Source organism: Elgaria multicarinata, chromosome 6 (assembly GCF_023053635.1).
Source record: "Elgaria multicarinata webbii isolate HBS135686 ecotype San Diego chromosome 6, rElgMul1.1.pri, whole genome shotgun sequence".
Lineage (NCBI taxonomy): Eukaryota > Metazoa > Chordata > Lepidosauria > Squamata > Anguidae > Elgaria > Elgaria multicarinata.
This window is the reverse complement of record NC_086176.1, coordinates 10,198,616-10,218,940: the sequence shown is the minus strand read 5'-3', so window position 1 is coordinate 10,218,940 and position 20,325 is coordinate 10,198,616. Positions and strand designations below refer to the sequence as shown.

The 20,325-nt window shown below is 43.8% G+C and overlaps 1 protein-coding gene across 1 annotated transcript in view; it reads right to left on the bottom strand.

The window, feature by feature from the left end:
- The window catches only part of TRPV5 (transient receptor potential cation channel subfamily V member 5), a 37,992-nt gene extending 19,443 nt beyond the window's left edge, over positions 1-18,549 (bottom strand). The window contains exons 1-6 of the mRNA XM_063128482.1: positions 18,407-18,549; positions 6,158-6,255; positions 5,210-5,332; positions 3,551-3,691; positions 1,490-1,588; positions 521-696 (exon numbers count right to left, since the gene is read on the bottom strand). Of these exons, the coding sequence (XP_062984552.1) occupies positions 521-696; positions 1,490-1,588; positions 3,551-3,691; positions 5,210-5,332; positions 6,158-6,255; positions 18,407-18,549 (780 nt within the window). The remainder of the gene's footprint in view (positions 1-520; positions 697-1,489; positions 1,589-3,550; positions 3,692-5,209; positions 5,333-6,157; positions 6,256-18,406) is intronic.
- Between the last annotated feature and the right edge of the window lie 1,776 nt (positions 18,550-20,325).

The window sequence follows — 20,325 nt, the reverse complement described above, 5'->3', positions numbered from 1 at the left end:
TGAGCAGGCATGAGCTTGGGCTTGTACGCTCCTCCTCCATTCATGGTTTGTAACAAACCACATACAGCCAGAGACTGCTCATTACAAACTCTGAACGAAAGCTTTACCCCTCCTTGCCTCACACATGAAAGAAAGGGAGAGCTACAAGCCCAAGACTTGAGCCTGCTTGTGTGCGCCTAACAGCAAACCACGGCTTGTCATAACATCTGAATCAGACCTCATTATGGTTAGAGCTTAGATGAGAGATTGTCAGAGAATCCTGGGTAATTAGCCTGGCGCTCCCTGAAGAAAGAGGTGGGGACATTATAATAAATTGTATTTCAAAAAACTCTCTTCAAAGCCTCTTTCACAGAGATCAAGGCCATAGCTAGACCTAAAGTTTAACCCAGGATCATCCCGGGTTCATCCCTGCCTGGGCGCTGGATGCCCTGTGTGGCACTTAGATGAACAGGTTTGACCCCAGGACAATCCTGGGATAAACCTTAGGCCTAGCTACGGCCCAAGTGGCTCATGTGCTCACCACAGTGTTGCCCTCGATGCCAGCCAGTTTGAAGGGAGTTAGGCCTTCGTGGTTTGGAACGGAGTCTAGAGGTTCTAGGCTCCCCTCTTCTTTGTCATAGGAGAGTAGCAGATTGAACATCTGCCATGCATATGTCCTGTTGGGTTGAAGGACCAGGATGTGAAGAATGGTGTTACCTGAAAATGAAAGAACCACACTTGGTGAACTAAAGAATTGAAAAATATTTGATAAATGTCATTCTCAAAGATGCTGTATGGCAATTGGCTAACACTTTCTCATATATCATATTGCACAGATGCTGGATTATATGTCATGGATATTACAGCACCCTGTTACAGTATTCCTCTCCTCGTTGTTTTTAAATGGATATCGTTGTTTTTATACTGTTGTTTTTATGTTTCCGATGGTTTTAAATTTTGTATACTTTTTAACGTTCACTGTTTTTAACTTTTGTAAACCGCCCAGAGAGCTTCGGCTTTGGGGCGGTATATAAATGTAATAAATAAATAAATAATAAATCAAGGCAGCAGCTGGTGGATAATCTTTACGGATACGAGCTTTATTCAGATTTAATTGGTAGGTTTTAATCAGCAAAGGCTTCATTTAGGCTGTAGCTAGACCTAAGGTTTATCCCAGGATCATCCCAGGTTCGTCCCTGCCTGAGCGCTGGATGCCCTGTGTGGCACTTAGATGAACAGGTTTGACCCCAGGACAATCCTGGGATAAACCTTAGGTCTAGCTACGGCCTTAGTTACATCAATTTACATTAAGGCAGCAAATTTTAATTCTTGAGGCTGAGCACAAATTTTGGCTGTGGTATATTACAGACAATGAAAAATAAAATATAATAATAATGTAATAATTGTAATAAACACCCTGGTTATAGCTCCTCAACTCAGAGAAAAAGTTTCTCCATATCATTAAGAAAAGCCCCCCTGAAAGGATTCTCCTTCTGGCTGCATCGCTTACCTAGAGAATCTTGTGCCCTGATATCAGCTCCGTTTTCGATCAACAGACGAACAATTTCCTCATTTCCACTGCAGGCTGCAAAGGACAAAATGTGTTCCCCTGAGGAGAATACCAGGGACAAAGCAGACTTAAAAGAGGACTCAAATCAGGTGAGGGGTGGGGAAAGGGACTTCTCTGACAGTAATTAGGGCTGCAACATTTAGTTGATTACTTGTTTGGACTAATCTTTTTTTTTTATCAATTAAGAAGAGAGAAGATGTTTAAAACTTTTTAATTACCTTTCAATATAGGGACCTTCAAAAACTGTGGAAAGCAGCTGCCTTCTTAGAAGAGGCATTCCCTACTTCTCTTTCATACAGGAGCAAATGCCTCTTCTAAGATGGAGCTGCCGGCTGTGACACACACCGTGCCTCATCGAAAAAACACACATGCTTTTTAGAATAATGAGTTGGATCCAGACAGAGGGCTCTTCTACACCAAGCAGAATATTTCACTGTGAAAGCGGTATGAAAGTGGTATATAAAAGGCAGGAGCCACACAGCTGCTTTATAGAGGTTTTGAAGCGCACTGCAGGATCTACTCTACTGCTTTATAGTGGTACTGAAGTGCACTGACAACTGTTGGGGCCCATGACACAACTACACCAAGCAGGATATCACACTATGAAAGTGGTATGAAAGCAGTATGTGGTATATGTCATGGGCCCCAACAGTTCAGTGCACTTCAATATCTCTATAGAGCAGTAGTGTGGCTCCTGCCTTTCATATACCGCTTTCATACGGCTTTCATAGCGGAATATCCTGCTTGGTGTAGAAGAGCCCTTAGTCATACTTCAAGTAGACCCCGTTGAAATCAATTAGGGTGACCATATGGAAAGGAGGACAGGGCTCCTGTATCTTTAACAGTTGTATTGAAAAGGGAATTTCAGCAGGTGTCATTTGTATATATGGAGAACCTGGTGAAACTCCCTCTTCATCACAACAGTTAAAGCTGCAGGGGCCCTGCCCTCTTTTAAATCTGGTCACTCTAGTATAGCTCCTGCAGCTTTAACTGTTGTGATGAAGAGGAAATTTCATCAGGTTTTTCATATATACAAATGACACCTGCTGAAATTCCCTTTTCTATGCAACTGTTAAAGATACAGGAGCCCTGTCCTCCTTTTCAGATGGTCACCCTAAAATCAATGAGACATGGATCTAAGTTAGTCCTGACTTAAGACCCATTGATTTCAGCCCGGGTCCAACCCATTTAATCAATTCAGATAACTGATGATTTGTCAGCCAAGATTTCCTTAGTCCGGTGGCAGCAACAGAGGAGAAAAATCCTTACCCTGCCAAAGGACTTTGGAGTATGGTGATATTTTCTTCCAGGCTTAGGGTGTGGAGGGCCACAAGTTGTCCATCTTGGTGGTTTTGGCGGAAAACTCCCTCATCTTTGGTCACGCTAGCTAGGCCAAAACATCAGGAGGGCCACCAGTTGCCCACACCTAGTCTAAACGTTCATCCTGTTTAGGATTTGAAGAGAACTTTCCCCTAGAACAATTAGTTTGTCTGTCTGGGAAGGTTTGTTTGTTTCCAACACAGTTGGTGACACAGGTGTTTCTTTTGTCACTTGATGACTTGCTTATATGAGTCATGGACTTACGATGGTGCTGAACTAGCAGCCCCTCTGCTACCATAACGCCTGCCAGGAAGGGTGTTGGGTCCCCTTCTTCACACAGCAGTGCTCAGTGGGGGAAGCTGGTAGCCCGTCAACATTACTAAGGAGAATCGCAGTCCTGACAACTAAAATGTGCTTGATCTGGCAGAAAATGTTGCTTATTGCTAAATGACAAAATACAGTTGTGAAGGACAGGCATACTGAATGGTTCTGAATAAGGCACCAAATTGCTACAGCCATCTGTTTTTAACAGAAACATGATTGCTCCGGTGAAAGATTGGAACCAACAATAGGGTTGGAACCAACAATAGCAGGGACCCCATTGTCTGTTGGGTTCTTTTGGTGTGCATATAAGTTGGGGTGCACTCCCTAAACCTTGTACAGTATCAGATGTAGCCGTACCGAAGTAGAAGAGGCTTTCGGCGGTACGCCTGAAGAAGCTTCCTGTAGCTCGGGGAGTGGAGATGTGAGCCCCTTTCTTGAGTAGGCACTTCACTAGATTGACATTTTGATTGACAGCTGCAATGTGGAGAGCCGTTTGTCCTGCAAGTCACATGAAAAACAAGACGAGATTCCCTTCACTAAACACCCACACCAAGACACTTTTCAGCAACAATATTTCAGACCATCCCAGATGTGCACTGGATTTTATCTGTCCCTTTCAAACCTTTTGGCTGTGTTTTCCTGTACAGTTTTTAAATGGCTTACATTAACGAAGCACTGCTTTTGTTTAATGTATTCTCAACTAGAGTGACATGAGTCAGGTGTTATAAGCTCACTCTTAATAGGCTTTGGTAAGATGCAGTCTGAATGTGTGTAAGTGTAAACAGGGCACCCATTTATTGCCTTACCCCCTGCACAAATGCCAATCAATAAGAAAAAGAAGTGCTCATTTTTCTAAATCTGAAATCAGGTTTAAATTATTATGCCACAGAATGGTTTGAAAGAGATGTGGCTAATGTCATATCTAGTTATTCTGTTATTGCATGGTGTATTTTGTTAATTTCTTTGTAATGGCTATTAGTCAAATCCAATAAAATGTTCTGATATGATCTATCATCTAGTTGGATCCTCAGAGCTATCAAAAGCCACTGTTACCCATAGATATATGAGATAGAGGCCATATTTCTATACATCTCATACCTAGGTAGGGCATGTCCACAATACACAATTAAAGCAGTTTAACATTCTTTCCCTTGGGAACTCTGGTGGGAACTGCAGGGTTTTGTGAAGGGGGAAAGGGGGCTAGGAGTCACCAAACTACAATTCCTAGTTCTTTGAATTCTTTGGGAGATAGCCATGGAAGTTAAACACATATTAAACCACCTTAGGAATGAAGCCATGGCAGAAGTTAATCTTCTCCCTGCCATTCCACTATTAAAAGAAGTGAAGGATCAGTATTGCCAACCTGTATGCAAATTTCATGTATGCACAATTTAACTGACAGGTGGGGGGATTTGTTTCTCTCCACCACTCTTCCACCTTTGAAGTCACCCCATCCAGCTGCTTTTGGGCCCATGGGAGGAAAAAAAAGTGTCTACCCTATTTCTTTGATTTTAAGATGCACTTTTTCCCCCCATATAAACAACTCTAAAAATGGGGTGCGTCTTAGAATCGCGGGTGTGTCTTAGGGTTTTTTTTCCTGTTGGTGGTACTGAAATTAGTGTGCATCTTACAATCGATGGCGTCTTACAATCAAAGAAATACGATATATGTTACTAGAATGTTTTATGCCAGATGTTGGGAAATTTAAAAAAAAATTCAACCGGGAAAGTCAATAACCTGATTATGCTATTATTATATCACAATTAAATTATGTAAGACAAAAGTCTAATAAGTTTGTTTAAGATCGGTTACCTTCTATCAACTCTTGGAAGAACAAAAGGACCGGCTTCCGTTAATATACATGCATTTTGTCTATTCTGGTCTATTTTATGTTATGACCCTGTTCCCAAATATAGCAGTCTTTAACTTCTGATATACACATAATCATACTGTAAATGATAAATAATGGAAATGCTCCTCCAATCTCAGACCCTTTTTTTAAAAAATAGCTATTACCTTCATAGAGTTCTGACGTCATCTTCTCATTGATGAGTTCTGGAGCCATCTCCAGAAGAACCTCAGCAGCCTCTGTGCTGTCATAGAGGGCAGCCACGTGGAGGGCCGTCTCGCCCACAGCTCCTACATACACAGAATAAGGGGAATCCAAGGCTCAGCTACGAAAGAGCTGCACTCAGGGGGCCAAGTTAGATATGACAGGGGCCATTGGTTTGTCCAGATGACTGCCCCACTCACTTTCAAAACTGTTGGTGGAAGAAGGGTCAAATTTTTACAACAAAATGGGGGCACATGAAGGAACTGAACCTTTTCTCGCCTTACTTCCCTATGTTCTGTTCTTTCAAACATTTCCCTCTCAAGCTGGTCCATTTCTTTCCTTCTTTCTTTTATTTATTGCATTTATATACCGTTCCATAGCTGAAGCTCTCTGGGCTTGAAGAAATGTGTCAAGAGTGGGGGGAAAGGTAGATTCAGTTCTCCCAACCCATCTGCCACTTTCCGTTGTATGTAAATGGGGTAGATACATGAACAAACATGGCAGCCCCATCCCATTTAGCTTGGCTCTTTAGTTGCAAAGAGTGATAAAGAACGCACACTTTGGCCTTAGCTGGGCCTAAGGTTTATCCCAGGATCATCCCGGGGTCATCCCTGTTCATGTAAATGACACACAGGATATCCCGGGAGCAGGCAGGGATGACCCCAGGATAAACCTTAGGTCTAGCTAAGGCCTGGGAAGGCCAAAGTATGAGCAGTATTTGAGAAGTGCCTAGAGCAGCAGCCTATGCAGTAAAATCCTGGACTGTAGCACCAACCCCATTGGGGAGAATCAAAGCGGAGATAGGTGAAGCCAGTTCGTTTCTTTCGATGGGGCCCTTGCTACTCCAAGGAAATTCTGTCCTCAGTGGACAGGGGCTCCTTTTGTTGGAAAGGAACAAGAAGGATAAGTACCTCTTTGATAAAGATCACAAGAGCCATCCATTGTCAATTTCCTGATGACCTGGCCATTGTTCTCCTTAGCAGCCAGGAGAAGTGGAGAATCCCAGATCCTGCAGGCATGGAGGAGGAAAAAAAAAGATATTCACATTTTGCTCCAATGAAAAATTAGCTCTTCAGGATCGAAATTACTTGTGTGTGGCAACAACAAACTCTCACAATGGGAAGGAAAGGAAAGATCAGGAAGTGTGATACTGGGGAATTTGCTGAAACCTTGTGGCAAACGAATACAAATAAATAAAAATAAAATCCAACTGGGACAGATGCTATCAGCATTTGCAGTGTTTATGTGGGACCACATGGGGGCAGCACAGGGACAGCTAAGAAAGATGCAAATTTAGTAGGGGCAGCTGTAATTAGACCTTTGCAGCAAAAGTAGTACATTAATGACCAACACATTTATTGTAGCATGAGCTGTCATGCGCCCAATTTCTCAAATACATAAGGAAAATAGGATCAAATCCTTAAAATGCATCCAATCTTGACATTGTACATAGTTCATCTGACTCTGCTTTATGATTTTGGATGTGGGGGACGAAGGACAATATGATTCCATGTTGCTTGGAAAAATTCCATCACCCACCCCTTGAAGCCCTAGTTCCAGAAGCCCAGAGAGCAAGGATAAAAGCTCACTGGCTCTAACTAGCCTCTGGAGTATCAGCAGAAGTGGGGTTCAAGGAGAGTCAACGAGACCTTTGACTCTGTAGAAAGGCTGTGCAGGAGGGTTGGGGGATCATTTGTCTTCTGACTGATATAGAGGGGTGAAGCTCTGGTCTACAAGAAAGAGGGATCCAGCTTCCTTGAAAATAATATATTATCCAGTGTTCATATTTTACATAAAGGCAACAGAAAAAATGGGCAAATAAACGGGCTTTCCTTCCTGGGCATTCCAGCTTCCTATATTGGAGAAGCCCAGACAGAGAGAGAGAGAGAGAGAGAGAGAGAGAGAGTTAATGGTTAATGGTCATTCTGTTGGACAATAAATGAATGAAGCACACACCCCTAACACGGATGCCATGGCCACTTAATGAATAGACAGCAGATTTGGAGGGAAATTGAGCTGAGAGCTTACAGCACGGTCAGACAAGACAGAACTGGTCTCATCTCCCTTAGACCTTTTCCCAAACTGCCATGGACTATGGCCCCAAACAAAGCCCTTCCCTTTGAAATCTTTTGAAACAATACTTATTTGGATGTTCAAAGTTCCCTGCATACATTATCGCATCCTTACAGCAACCCTGTAACATTATCAATATTATCACTGTCATATTATTGAGAATATAGTGACTTCCCTAAGGCCACCTAATGGGTTTGTGGGAGTGCTTAATTTGAAATGGCTGGCTGGGGAATACTTGGAGTTTACGACTTTTTTCCTGTCTAAACTTTAGGATTGCACTTTTAGCCACAGCATTAGCTGGAATCTCTTCGGCATATCACTGGTTGCAATATTCACTGATATTATTCCAATATTTCTCTTTTTAAAGACTCATTTATTCCATCTATATCTAAGTATTTTTGGCTTCTCCTTCTCCAACTGAATTTTATTTTATTTTGGTATTTTGTTCTTTGTTGTCTAAATAGATGGTGAGTCCATTGAGCAGGAGCTGGATTTTTAAGCATCTGGGACCCCATACCTAGTTTTTAGAAGGATCACTAATCAATATTTTTAATATTGGAAATCACTGGAAGTGCTGCTGCTTTAATCACTAAAGATTAGACAAGACAAAGCACTGGAGAATGAATTCAAGAAAGGAAAAAAAGCAAACCCTAAACACACTAGAAGTATGTTTGATGGCACAATCTTTATGTATGTTTAAACAGAAAAGTCCTACAACTTCCAGCATTCCATGATCAGACATGCTGGCCGGGGAATGCTAGGAGTTGTGGGCTTTTTTCTGTCTAAACATGCATAGGAATGCACTCTAAGTGACATATCCAGAAATAAGTCCCATTGATTTCTATGGGGCTTATTCCTAGTAAGTGTATATAGGATTGCATTCCTAATCAAAATTTTTTGTCCCAAACTCATTTTCAATTGCACTGGGAAGGCTGCTATAAGGAAATATATCCCAAAAATCTGGGAATTTTTTACCTACTTCCATATAACAGGAAAGTATTCAGTAGAGAGCTGAGTAATTATTTATTATTTATTTATTAAGTAATATAATGTAATGAATGAATGATCTGCCTTCCAAGATATAAGGCAACCATTGAGATGGAGGGGTGATAGTATCTCAGTTACAATAATTAGAGCCCCAAATTAACAACAGAGTAAGCAGAGTAAACTGCAATTCATAATGAACATGACACTAACCATGGGAATGTTCCACATTAGTTTTCACATACTGAGAGGATGCTTGCTCCACATATAGGATGGCCACTTATGAATCGCCCAAAAGTGAAAATATATCACCACAAAAGAGGACACAAATTTGCATAAGAACATAAGAAGAGCCTTGATGCTGGATCAGACCAAGGGTCCATCTAGTCCTGCACTCTGCTCACACAGCGGCCAACCAGCCATCAGCCAGGGATGAGCAAGCAGGACATGGTGCAACAGCACCCTCCCACCCATGTTCCCCAGCAACTGGGGCACACAGGCTTACTGCCTCGAATACTGGAGACAGCACACAACTACCAGGGCTAGTAGCCATTGAGAGCCTTTGCCTCCAGGAATCCTGTGGTAGGTAGTGAGTTCCCTAATTTACCTACGCGCTGTGTGAAGAAGTCCTTCCTTTTATTTGTCCTGGATCTCCCACCAATCAGCTTCATGGGAGGACCCCGAGTTCTAGTATTTTGAATTTGCAAATGCTAATTCATAGGTATAGATGCAGAACTAGAAATAATGACTGAAATTTAAATAGAAATGCAACACAACTCAGTGACCTGTTGTCACCTGCTCACTCTGCTCTCTAGGTGCGAAGTGTTGATGGCCAACCTCCACCACCCTGCTATTTTCCCTTCTTAGGGGGCTTGGACTGCACAGCCCTTCAAATAGAGGATGGCTTCAAACTCAGGACTGTCCTCTATAAAGTAGGGCACAGGGCCACCATATCTGAAGACTCAAAAGCACCGACTGTCTCCTAGATTAATTAATCCAAGCATCCTTGGATTGTAAACTCTGTAACATGGCTGAGAGGTATGGAATTGACAAATCACTGAGCAGGACGTCAGTGTGAAAAAATGACCGTTGCTGTTGTTGTTAGGAAGGAGAAGGAGAGGGAAGAAAGGCGTTTGGAGAAGGAGGCAGGAACTGCTGAGAAGAAAGACAGAATCATAGAATAGCAGAGTTGGAAGGGGCCTACAAGGCCATCGAGTCCAACCCCCTGCTCAATGCAGGAATCCACTCTAAAGCATCCCTGACAGATGGCTGTCCAGCTGCCTCTTGAAGGCCTCTAGTGTGGGAGAGCCCACAACCTCCCTAGGTCACTGGTTCCATTGTCGTACTGCTCTAACAGTCAGGAAGAAGAAGGCAGCAGCGGCTTAGAGCCACTGATAATGAAGTAAAATAAAGAGGAAGAGACAGAGCAACCTTTAACCATCTAGGAACAGGGTGATTCAGGAGCAGAGGCCAACAGATGCCACAGGAGGCCAAGACAATGTGAAAGCACTGTCCCATAGCAGCAGTACCATATTTGTAATTAACCTTGGTTTAGAATTCAGATGGTTTGCATTTGGTTTATATAATTATATTATTAGTTATATGGCTATTTACTGAAAATCCTAAAGTTAAGTAAAATCGTTATATATTTATTGCTTTGTCTTTTGAGTGATTTCAGTCTGTCCCTCATCATACTGATCATAAAATCTGAGGCATTAAAGCACCTGAGCAAAGAATCTCCTTGGCACCACTGTATAACTACAAACCAGGATTTTTTATTATACAGTGTAGCACTTTTCCTGGAGCAATTAAAATCTTTTGTCTACAAATGCCAGAAGGCAGGTAAATCAGTTCAGGAAAACCAAACCAAACTGACATCATGCATATGAAGCACACCTATAGCCAGCCACCCACCCACACACTGACGGCCTGGTTTACCACATAAGGACATATCCAGATGGATACTTTACATATGACCCCACCACCTTTTCCCTCCCAAAAGCAACAATTGGACTTTGCCTGCAGTGAAAATGGAGTACCAGAGGTAAGATTGCCAAGGTTCTTGAAGCTCAGAAGGCAAAGCTTTGGTGATACGTGTGTGTGTGTGTGTGTGTGTGTGTGTGTGTATATATATATATATATATATATATATATATGAGAGAAATCTCAAATCTCAAAGCTCTCCTTTTGACTATTCTCCAGTGTAGAATTATTGAGCTTTCCCCCTTGAATTTTCAAGATGTATGTATTGTCCTTATTCATGTCTCTTCTACAAGTAAAACAACAAAGAATTTTGTGGCACTTTAAAGACTAACGCATTTACTATGGCGTAAACCGGTTAGTCTTTAAAGTAGGGTGAGGACAGGGCGCCTGTATCTTTAACAGTTGTATTCAAAAGGAAATTTCTGCAGGTGTCATTTGTATATATGGAGAACCTGGTGAAATTCCCTCTTCATCACACCAGTTAAAACTGCAGGTGCCCTGCCCTCTTTTGCATCTGGTCACTCTAGTATAGCTCCTGCAGCTTTAACCGTTGTGATGAAGAGGGAATTTCACCAGGTTCCCCATATATACAAATGACACCTGCAGAAATTCCCTTTTCTATGCAACTGTTAAAGATACAGGAGCCCTGTCCTCCTTTTCATATGGTCACCCTAATTAAGGTGCCACAAAACTCTTCGTTGTTTTTGCTGCAGTAGGCTAACATGGCTAATCCTCTGGAAATTCCCACAATAAAAACACAGAGACTGGAAGAACATGCTGGGGAAATGCAGTTTAAGCCTAAGAATGGAAGAGAAAATGAAGGATGGTCCTGCTTCCTGAAGTTTAACTCCTTCCCTTAGGAAGAGGCCCTTAGACCCTGACAATCCTAACCAGCACCTTTTGCCATGAGCAAAGATGCCAACGTGGCATAAATACTTCTTGACTCACTTCCAGAAGTCTGTTTGTGAACTGCAACTGGGGTTCAAGACAAACATTACCCTTCTCGGTCTGGTATCATTGGGATAGTAGTGAAAACAGGGGAAGGTGGGTAGGTGTCTTGCTTTCAAAAAGGCTTTAAAAAAAAAGACTGAATTTATAAACAATACAGGTAAACATTTTCAAAGCCTGAGGGCAGGCTTTCAGAAGATGGTTAGCCAATCCAAAGATGGATTTATTATAGAAGTAAGAACGCAAGCAGTTGCTATCCTTAAATCAGCCTCACTGCCCATCCCTCGCCCTCTCAAGGTGCAGCCAAGCTACATAATTTAGAGAACCATATGGTATAGCTCTTCCTGGAATATACCACCACTGCTAGTAGGGGACTGCATATTTGATTGCTTCCATTTAAAACAAAACACAACTCAAAACAGGAACACACCTCTATGCATGCAAAAAGCTAAAATATAAGGGAGAAACCATATTACAACTTCTATGGCTGACATGCTAGTTTTCGATTACAGAACTTTATTTTAATATGGGAAGTTTACCATCTCTCACCTGTGAAATCTGAAGAGGTACAATCTAGCAAGAAATAGACACTATGTATGCCCTGATAATATTGCTTGGCTCAAATGCAGAGATCCATTAAAAGATTTATGCCTTTTGGGTGGGAATATGAGCTGTAGTCCATAAATATATAAAGATGGATTATTTATTTACTGCTTTTTTTATCCTGTTTTTCAGACAATTATTTTCTCCCGAAGTGTCTCACATCAGTAATAAAGAGAGAGAGAGGCCCTTCCATCAGGCTTACAAACTAAAATGAGATGACACACAACGGAAGTGGAGTGGAGAGACCATCTCTAGCCCTTCTGTGTCTGGCAACCTGATCATTCACGTGGCTCCTGTAACCCAGAAGCAAGCCCTACCAGGGTCCTAAATTGCCATAACCTGCAGATTAGAGATGTATCTCAGGCATTTCAAAAGTACCTGTGAAAGTGAATAGGTCAGCTATTGGCATAGCCATAAAACCTGAAATAAATAAACGTAATTGTACTGATGAGTTACTAATTACAGAAACTGACAATGGTTCAGTTTGATGCAGGGACAATCTCCAACCAGAGTCATATTGCCTCAGTTTAGAGTAGGCAATGCCTTTTCTTTCCAGACTGAAACAGAAGGATTGTCTCTGAAATTCAGTTACTGCTTCATCTATCCTGTCAGGAACACCACCCCACCCCCCAAAACTAACACCTCCTCTTGCTATTGACAGAGCATGAAAACACACAAGATGATGAAGGACTGAATTTGGATGCCTCTGAAGCTGAATAACATCTGTATTTTACAGTTGCTTCAGATGTGGAAACACAATGCAATTCGAATACTGTAATTGTTATAATTTATGGGAAGAACTATTTCTAGAAATCCAGTTCATAAGAACACAAGAAGAGCCCTGATGCTGGATCAGACCAAGGGTCCATCTAGTCCAGCACTCTGTTCACACAGCGGCCAACCAGCCATCGGCCAGGGACCAACAATCAGGACATGGTGCAACAGCACCCTCCCACCCATGTTCCCCAGCAACTGGTGCACCCAGGCTTACTGCCTCGAATACTGGAGATCGCACACAACCATCAGGGCTAGTAGCCATTGATAGCCTTTGCCTCCAGGAATTTATCTAACCCCCTTTTAAAGCCATCCAAATTGGTGGCCATCACTACATCTTGTGGTAGTGAGTTCCATAATTTAACCATACGCTGTGTGAAGAAGTACTTCCTTTTATTTGTCCTGGATCTCCCACCAATCAGCTTCATGGGATGACCCCATTGGGTTCCAGTATTTTGAGAGGGAGAAAAATGTCTCCCTGTCCACATTCTCCATACTATGCATAATTTTGTACACCTCTATCATGTCTCCCCTTAGCCTCCTTTTTTCCAAGCTAAACAATCCCAGTTGATGTAACCTTCCCTCACAGGGGAGATGCTCCAGCCCCTTCATCATTTTAGTTGCCCTTTTCTGCACTTTTTCCAGCTATATAGTATCCTTTTTTAGTATTCTAAGCATTGTCGCACCATAGATTTGTATAAAGGCAGTATGGTACTGGCAGTTATATTCTCAATTCCTTTTCTTATAATGCCTAACATGGAGTTTGCCTTCTTTACAGTGGCTGCACACTGGGTGGCCATTCTCATCGAGCTGTCCACCACAATCCAAAGATCTCGTTCTTGTTTAGTCACCGCTAGCTCAGATCCCATCAGGTTATACTTGAAGTTGGTTTTTTTTGCCCCAACGTGCATCACCTTACACTTGCTTACAATGAACCACATCTGCCATTTGGATGCCCACTCTCCCATCATGGGGAGATCCCTTTGGAGCTCTTCACAATCCCTTTGTGTTTTAACAACCTTAAATAATTTGGTGTCGTCAGCAAACTTGGCCACTCCACTACTTACTCCTAATTCCAGATCATTTATGAACAAGTTGAAAAGAATTGGTCCCAATACCGATCCCTGTGGGACCCCACTATTTACTTCCCTCCATCGGGAGAATTGACCATTTATTCCTACTCTCTGTTTTCTGTTCTCTAACCAGTTACTGATCCATAAGAGGACCTCTCCTGTTATTCCATGACTGCTAAGTTTGTTCAGGAGTCTTTGGTGGGGGACTTTATCAAAAGCCTTTTGGAAGTCCAAGTAAACAACGTCCACCAGATCACCCCTGTCTACACGTTTGTTGACACTCTCAAAAAATTCTAGTAGATTAGTGAGATGTTGTATAGTATGGTTATTCGCCAGTTCAAATAACTTAGAGCTCAAACCATATTTGGGGGGAGGGGCAGAAGGCTGCACATGAGACCTTGTGTGGCATTGTACAGGGGTGGGTAGAAGTTATATCATGGCCCACTAGCAGACTATTTGCCAAGTTCAGGTAGACTATCTATCACTTACCGATTGCTAAGGACCTTCCAAATCTGTCTGGCAATCCCCAAACTGTGTTTCCATGTGTACATCGCTCCAAGTGAGTCATTTGAAATGCATAAAGGAAGTGTAATAATGTAATGTTAATAAAAATTATAAGAATAGCATACATAGCAATTGTAGCACCTAGTGTGTTTCATGAATGATATCTTGCTTGTCCTCACACTAGACGGGTCTTTGTTCCCATTTTACAGATGGAAACTGAGGGAGAAATTAAAAATTACAGAAGACACAGAGCTGCTGCCACTCTGGGTCTCTCCAACCGTATCTCCCTGATAAAATCTAATGACATTATTGTGTTTGTTTGTTTTTGCTTCCCATACCACACATCATTGGTTGTTAGAACCAGGCCCTCTGCTATACAGAATATGATGTTGTCATATCATGCATCATGTTAACCGGGGCTGGTTGCAGGGAGCACACAACTCCCCTGTTAAAACAGCTCTACTGGCTTCCAGTCTGTTTCCGGGCACAATTCAAAGTGTTGGTTATGACCTATAAAGCCCTATATGGCTCGGGTCCAGGTTATTTGAAAGAATATATTCTCCCTTATGAGCCTGCCCATGCTTGGAGATCTTCTGGAGAAGCCCTTCTTTCAGTCCCACCATCTTCACAGGCATGCTTGGTGGGAACATGGGAGAAGAGGGCCTTCTCGGTGGCTGCTCCGGTGCTCTGGAACTCTTTTCCCGGGTAAGCTAGGCTAGCTCCCTCCTTGATGGGCTTTCGGAAGCAGGTTAAAACTTTTTTGTTCCAGCAGGCCTTTGGAGAATAATCTGGCCCTCCATCTATGTTAATGACTTATAATTTTGTTATGTATTTTAAATGTTTATGTCCCCCCCAATGTATGTTTTAAACTTTGAAAGGCCACCTTGAGGCCTAGCATTGGGTAAAAGGCGGGATACAAATAAAGATAATAATTATAATAATAATAATAACAATGAAGACGGTTCGGGGAGTATCGTAGACAGTCAGCAGCTATATCTCCTGAAATTTCTTGTTCCACCAGGAGGCAGTGATGTTGAGTGTCAGCACAAGGGGTTCATGATCGACCAGGTATCTTCATTTCCAAGTCCACAACTCTATTCATGGAGCAATATGATTATCTCCCATCCCTTTGACCTACAGAAGCTGTCAAAAGATACACACCTACCCTGCCTCACAATTCTAACCCTAATCCCGTGAGCAGCCATCCATTTTTATCCACTTCTAATAACTACCCATTGAATTAATTGGCTTACAGATAAAAGGTTTTCCCTAACCCTTTGTACGCCCTCCAAGTGGACCCAGTTCCAAAGCATAAAACAGTTGATTCTGCCCGTACAACAATCACAGAGGTTTTACTGTAATTGCTTTGTAAACATTTCAAATGGAAAAAAGTAGGCACGGGCAAAAGGAGAAACCACTTTAAAAGCAAAACTTTAAAAGTGTAATGGTTTTATTGCCATACGTGTGGAATTAACTGCATAACTCTTACTTTGCGTTAAGCAGTTTATCTCAAACTCACAATCATGTAATGCACATTCCACCCCACAATATAGATGCATTTCTTTGGCCTGGTTTACACATGCAGCAGAATGAGTTGGTGGAATTCTGAGGTGGTAGAGTGCACTTCATCATTTCAGACTATAGCTGGGAGGGATACCATTTATTAAAATCCTGCCCTGTTTCACACTCCCTGCAAATAGAAAACCAGCACATCAGACATACATCCTGGTTAGAACCTCTCTCTTGATGTCATAGCTTGCTGTTTACAAGGAGGATTTTTTTTTTGAGGGTGGACATTTCATATGTATTACTCTGAAGGGGTCCTTCCACCACCATTGCATCCTACCATTTTATTCTCTTTCATGTGTTGTACGCACATGTTGTACTGTTTTGAAAAACCAGAGTTCTATTACACAGATTGTGATTATCCTGGTTGTGCTTTTTATACTGTATTTTGTATTTGTGCTTTTAACCTGTTGGTTGTTTTATTATGGTTTTAATTTTTGTGAACCGCCCAGAGAGCTTTGGCTATTGGGCGGTATAAAAATGTAATAAATAAATAAATAAATATGTGAAGAACACATGTTTGGCCAAGTACAACTTGCTAGGATGGTACAATGCTTTTGGATACAGTTGCCTGGTTTGGGCAGGAAAAGACCTTCAATATGAATGGCACATATTAGCTTTACCCTACCCGGTGCCTATTCACACTTCCCTGTGCCTGTTTGCATTCTCCTTCCCTCTTTATTGTTAACTACAACTTATTAGATTGTAAGCCTATGCGGCAGGGTCTTGCTATGTACTGTGTTATCTGTACAGCACCATGTACATTGATGGTGCTATATAAATAAATAATAATAATAATAATAATGAAGGGAGATAAAACAGAGGTATGTTCTGGGCAGGGTTTACCATATCCTTTCCTTTTTTAAAACAAGAAAAAAGTGGACAGGACCCCAAAGTCCAACTGTCTCTATTTACCATCGGCACTGGGCAGTATTTTCTGTTTGTTTATTTTGTCTTTTGGAATGTTTTGAGGAAATGCGTTTCTAAAACTTTATCACTGTGACTTGTTACATTTAACATCATTCCGGTTTTAGTCTTCTCTGCCAGCAATCTAAAAGTTGCTGGCAAAGGTAGCAATCTGAGTGGGGGCTATAGTACATGACAAAGTATATCCACAAGAGTTTCAGGGTACTCTTCCTTTCCATAAAACTAACTCCTTATCTAGATAGTAAAACGTGTTTGAGTTGAAGGCAACTATTTCACGATAAGTACAACCAGATCACTTGTGAGATAAAACATTCCTAGATTTTTGGTTTGTTGTTAAATGTTTTAAAAAATATATTAAAGCAAACTGTTATGATTGATTGCTTCAGAAGCCAGTGTGGGACAAACTACCGTAAAGTAAATGAATATAAGGTATAGAAGGTAATGAACCTCAGGCGGTGATCTTTGGGGGTGAGAACTGATTGTGTTATAAATCCAGGAGTGGTCCGATTTCCATCTGAGGAGTGTCAAATGGTATAATCTGTGAAATACCACTTTTCTTTGACACCAGATGAGGTAGGACAGTGAGGGATGGGGTGGCATAATCACTTTCTGAAGGTACTTTTCAGACCAATGTGACGATTTCTCAGGAGCACCTAAATCTCTGACCAACTTACTTGGTTTTAAACATTGGCCAGCTATTATAAACAATTAAGCGGGTCCACATACTATGTGTGCTTGCCGGAGGCACAAACAGTAATGTGTGTGGCTGATTTATTACATCATTTGTTCCAACAACATTAGTATGCGTAATATTTATTTATTTATTTATTGTATTTCTATACCGCCCAATAGCTGGAGCTCTCTGGGCGGTTCACAATATAAAAAAAGCATCCAGAAATATAAAAAAAGTATCCAGAAATGTTATTAAAATACACTGGGTTTGCTTTTGGGGGGGGGGGCAATTACTGAAGAGAAAAACACACACTTTGATACCAGCGTTTACAAACGTTAACAGTGCTATTCTACGCTTGCCTACTCAGAGGTAAAGGGCTCCTATAACTTTAACAGTTGCATAGAAAAGGGAATTTCAGCAGATGTCTTTTGTATATATGGAGAACCTGGTGAAACTCCCTCTTCATCACACCAGTTAAAGCTGCAAGTGCCCTGCCCTCTTTTAAATCTGGTCACAGTATAGCTCCTGCAGCCTTAACTGTTGTGCTGAAGAGGGGAATTTCACCAGGTGCGACATGCATACAAATGACACCTGCTGAAATGCCCTTTTCTATGCAACTGTTAAAGATACAGGAGCCCTGTCCTCTTTTCCATACGGGTCACCCTACTTAAGGGGCGCAAATCCCTTTAAACTCCCGCAAAGACGTACGAAATTGCACTGCAAGTCGCCTATACGAAAAGGCTATTGGTGCCACAAGGAGAAGGAGGTCAGACAGACACGTCTGAAGCGCTCCCGGTGAAAGCTTCTTCCAGAACTTTCCTCCACAAAAGGGGATGCAATCATAGTAAGAAAACGGCGCCAGTTTTGATTTTTGATTTTGATTTTTTAGCTGCAGGGAGGTCTTCGAATATTCAAAAATGCCCCCTTCCCACTCACGCGCGCACCGTCTGAAGTGATGCAGCCCGCGCTTCCCCACACGTGGAGACGCGCCCTCGGGCACCGGCGGGCGCGGTTCCCCCAGCCCAGGCGCGGGCATGGAAACCGGCGCTTACCTTTTCTGCTGGAGCAGGTGCATCTCGTCCACGCTCCGCCGGCCGCCGCCGCCTTGGGGCCCGTCCGACCGCCACACGGTGAGGCTCAGCCTCTTCCACAGAGCGCCCAAGGGGCCGTTCTCGACAGGCACGGGGACCCCCATCGCTCCGGGTCCTTGCTTCTTCCCGGTGGGCGGCAGAACAGGAGCTGCCGCCGCCGCCGCCGCTGAGGCGCCTCGCGTTGCCCCCTCCCAGGGCTTAAGGACCGTATCCTGACGCGCGCCCCCTCCCCGCGCGCGGACACGCGTTTGAAAGGGCCGTGGGGAAACGAGGAGGCGCGGCACGCGTGTCCGGGAGCAACCGGCGCGTCGAGCTGCCAACGTGCAAGGAGGACGCCGAAGCCTGAGCGCCTCCGCTTCCCGGGTGCCCGAGGGCCTCGGCCAGCCCCCCTAGCAGCAGCAACAGCAGCAAACGCCCCACTGTCTCTTTCCCCCCCGCGAGAGTGAGAAAAACCCTGCAAAGGCGCGCGTGCCTCTGCGCTCCCCGGCAGGGAAGATATAGGTCGGGCAGGCGCTGGAGGTGGGGCGGCGGCGGGAGGAGGAGGAGGAGGGCCCGCCCGTCAGCCGGCCCCGGCCTCCCGTCCGCCCGCCCCTCCCGCCGTAGTGGCCGTGGGTCAAAGAGTTTCTGGCCGGCCAGCAGGCCAACCCGCCTGGGGCCCGCCACTGCCTGGGGTTATCTCCACGCCTTCCCGGGCCTCCCGGGCAGATCTAGCGTCCATCGCCGCTGGCGACTTGCTCAACTACCAGTCCCAGGCAATGGGGGCAAAAGATAGAGAGCTGTGGTGTCCCCCACCCCACCCCCACCCCCTCCGTCAGGGCCGCTTTCAGGTGGAGAGGGGAGGCGCTGGGCAACGTCCCCCCCCCCCCCGGCCAAGGTGTCTTTTTCCTCAGTGAGGAATGCTCAATGCTCACCGACGCACCTTTGGCGGCCGGGGAGGGGGGAGGTCAGGGCGCTGCGCCTCTTTGCAAGGAGCAGGCTGCAAGGAGAAGGACCGGGCTGGCTGGGCCCAATCCCCAATCCACACCCAGACGGAGGGCTCCTAAGAACAGGCATTGGTGCAGCGATGCTGTCTTTTCCCTTTATAGGTTAAAAAGAAAAAAAGATGGAAGAAGAAGTGGAAACACAGGGGACCTGCATGAGGCACGGTGACTGCGCAGTAAAAGCCTGCTCTGGCAGCACCCTGGAGTGCAAGGGAGCAAGTAAAAGGAGGAGACCCCTTGTCACCCCTGCCTAACCACGGATCTGCGCTCTTGCCTCTGCCCTGCAGGGTTGTGCAGTGGGATCGGCAAGGCCAATCCTCTCCACAGAAAAGGAGGCAGAGTGTCTCCTGCCTGCTACTCATTCACCTGACCCCCCCCCCCCCCCGGCTGGTGTGGTGGCCCCAAATCCTAGCGCAACATCTCCCAGGGGAGAGGGCAGTGGCTGCTGCGCCTTGCAATCACCACTCACTTCCCTGCTTTTACAGGCAAGCAAGCAAGCGGCAGCTGTCCCATGCCGCCTGCCTCTGAGGATGGGGTGGGGTGAGGAAGTGTTGATATATTGCAAATAATAATAATAATATATTTCTTACCCACCTCTCTGATTGGATCAAGGCGGGGAACAACAGCATACATAAAATACTGATTAAAAACATAGTATACACTGTTAAAAACATCCTAAAAGCATACTAAAAGTATCCTAAAATTCTACTAGATAGGCCTGCCGGAAGAGATCAGTCTTGATAGCTTTCTTGAACATAGGCGGTGGCACAGCACAGAATAAAGAAGACAGACAGTGCCCCCCACCCCTCCACAGCAGCTCGACCCTCTGAAGCACTGAGGCCTCAGCAGCAAGCTTCAACAAATCCACTGGTTCATAGCAAATATGGTGCTGCTGAAATA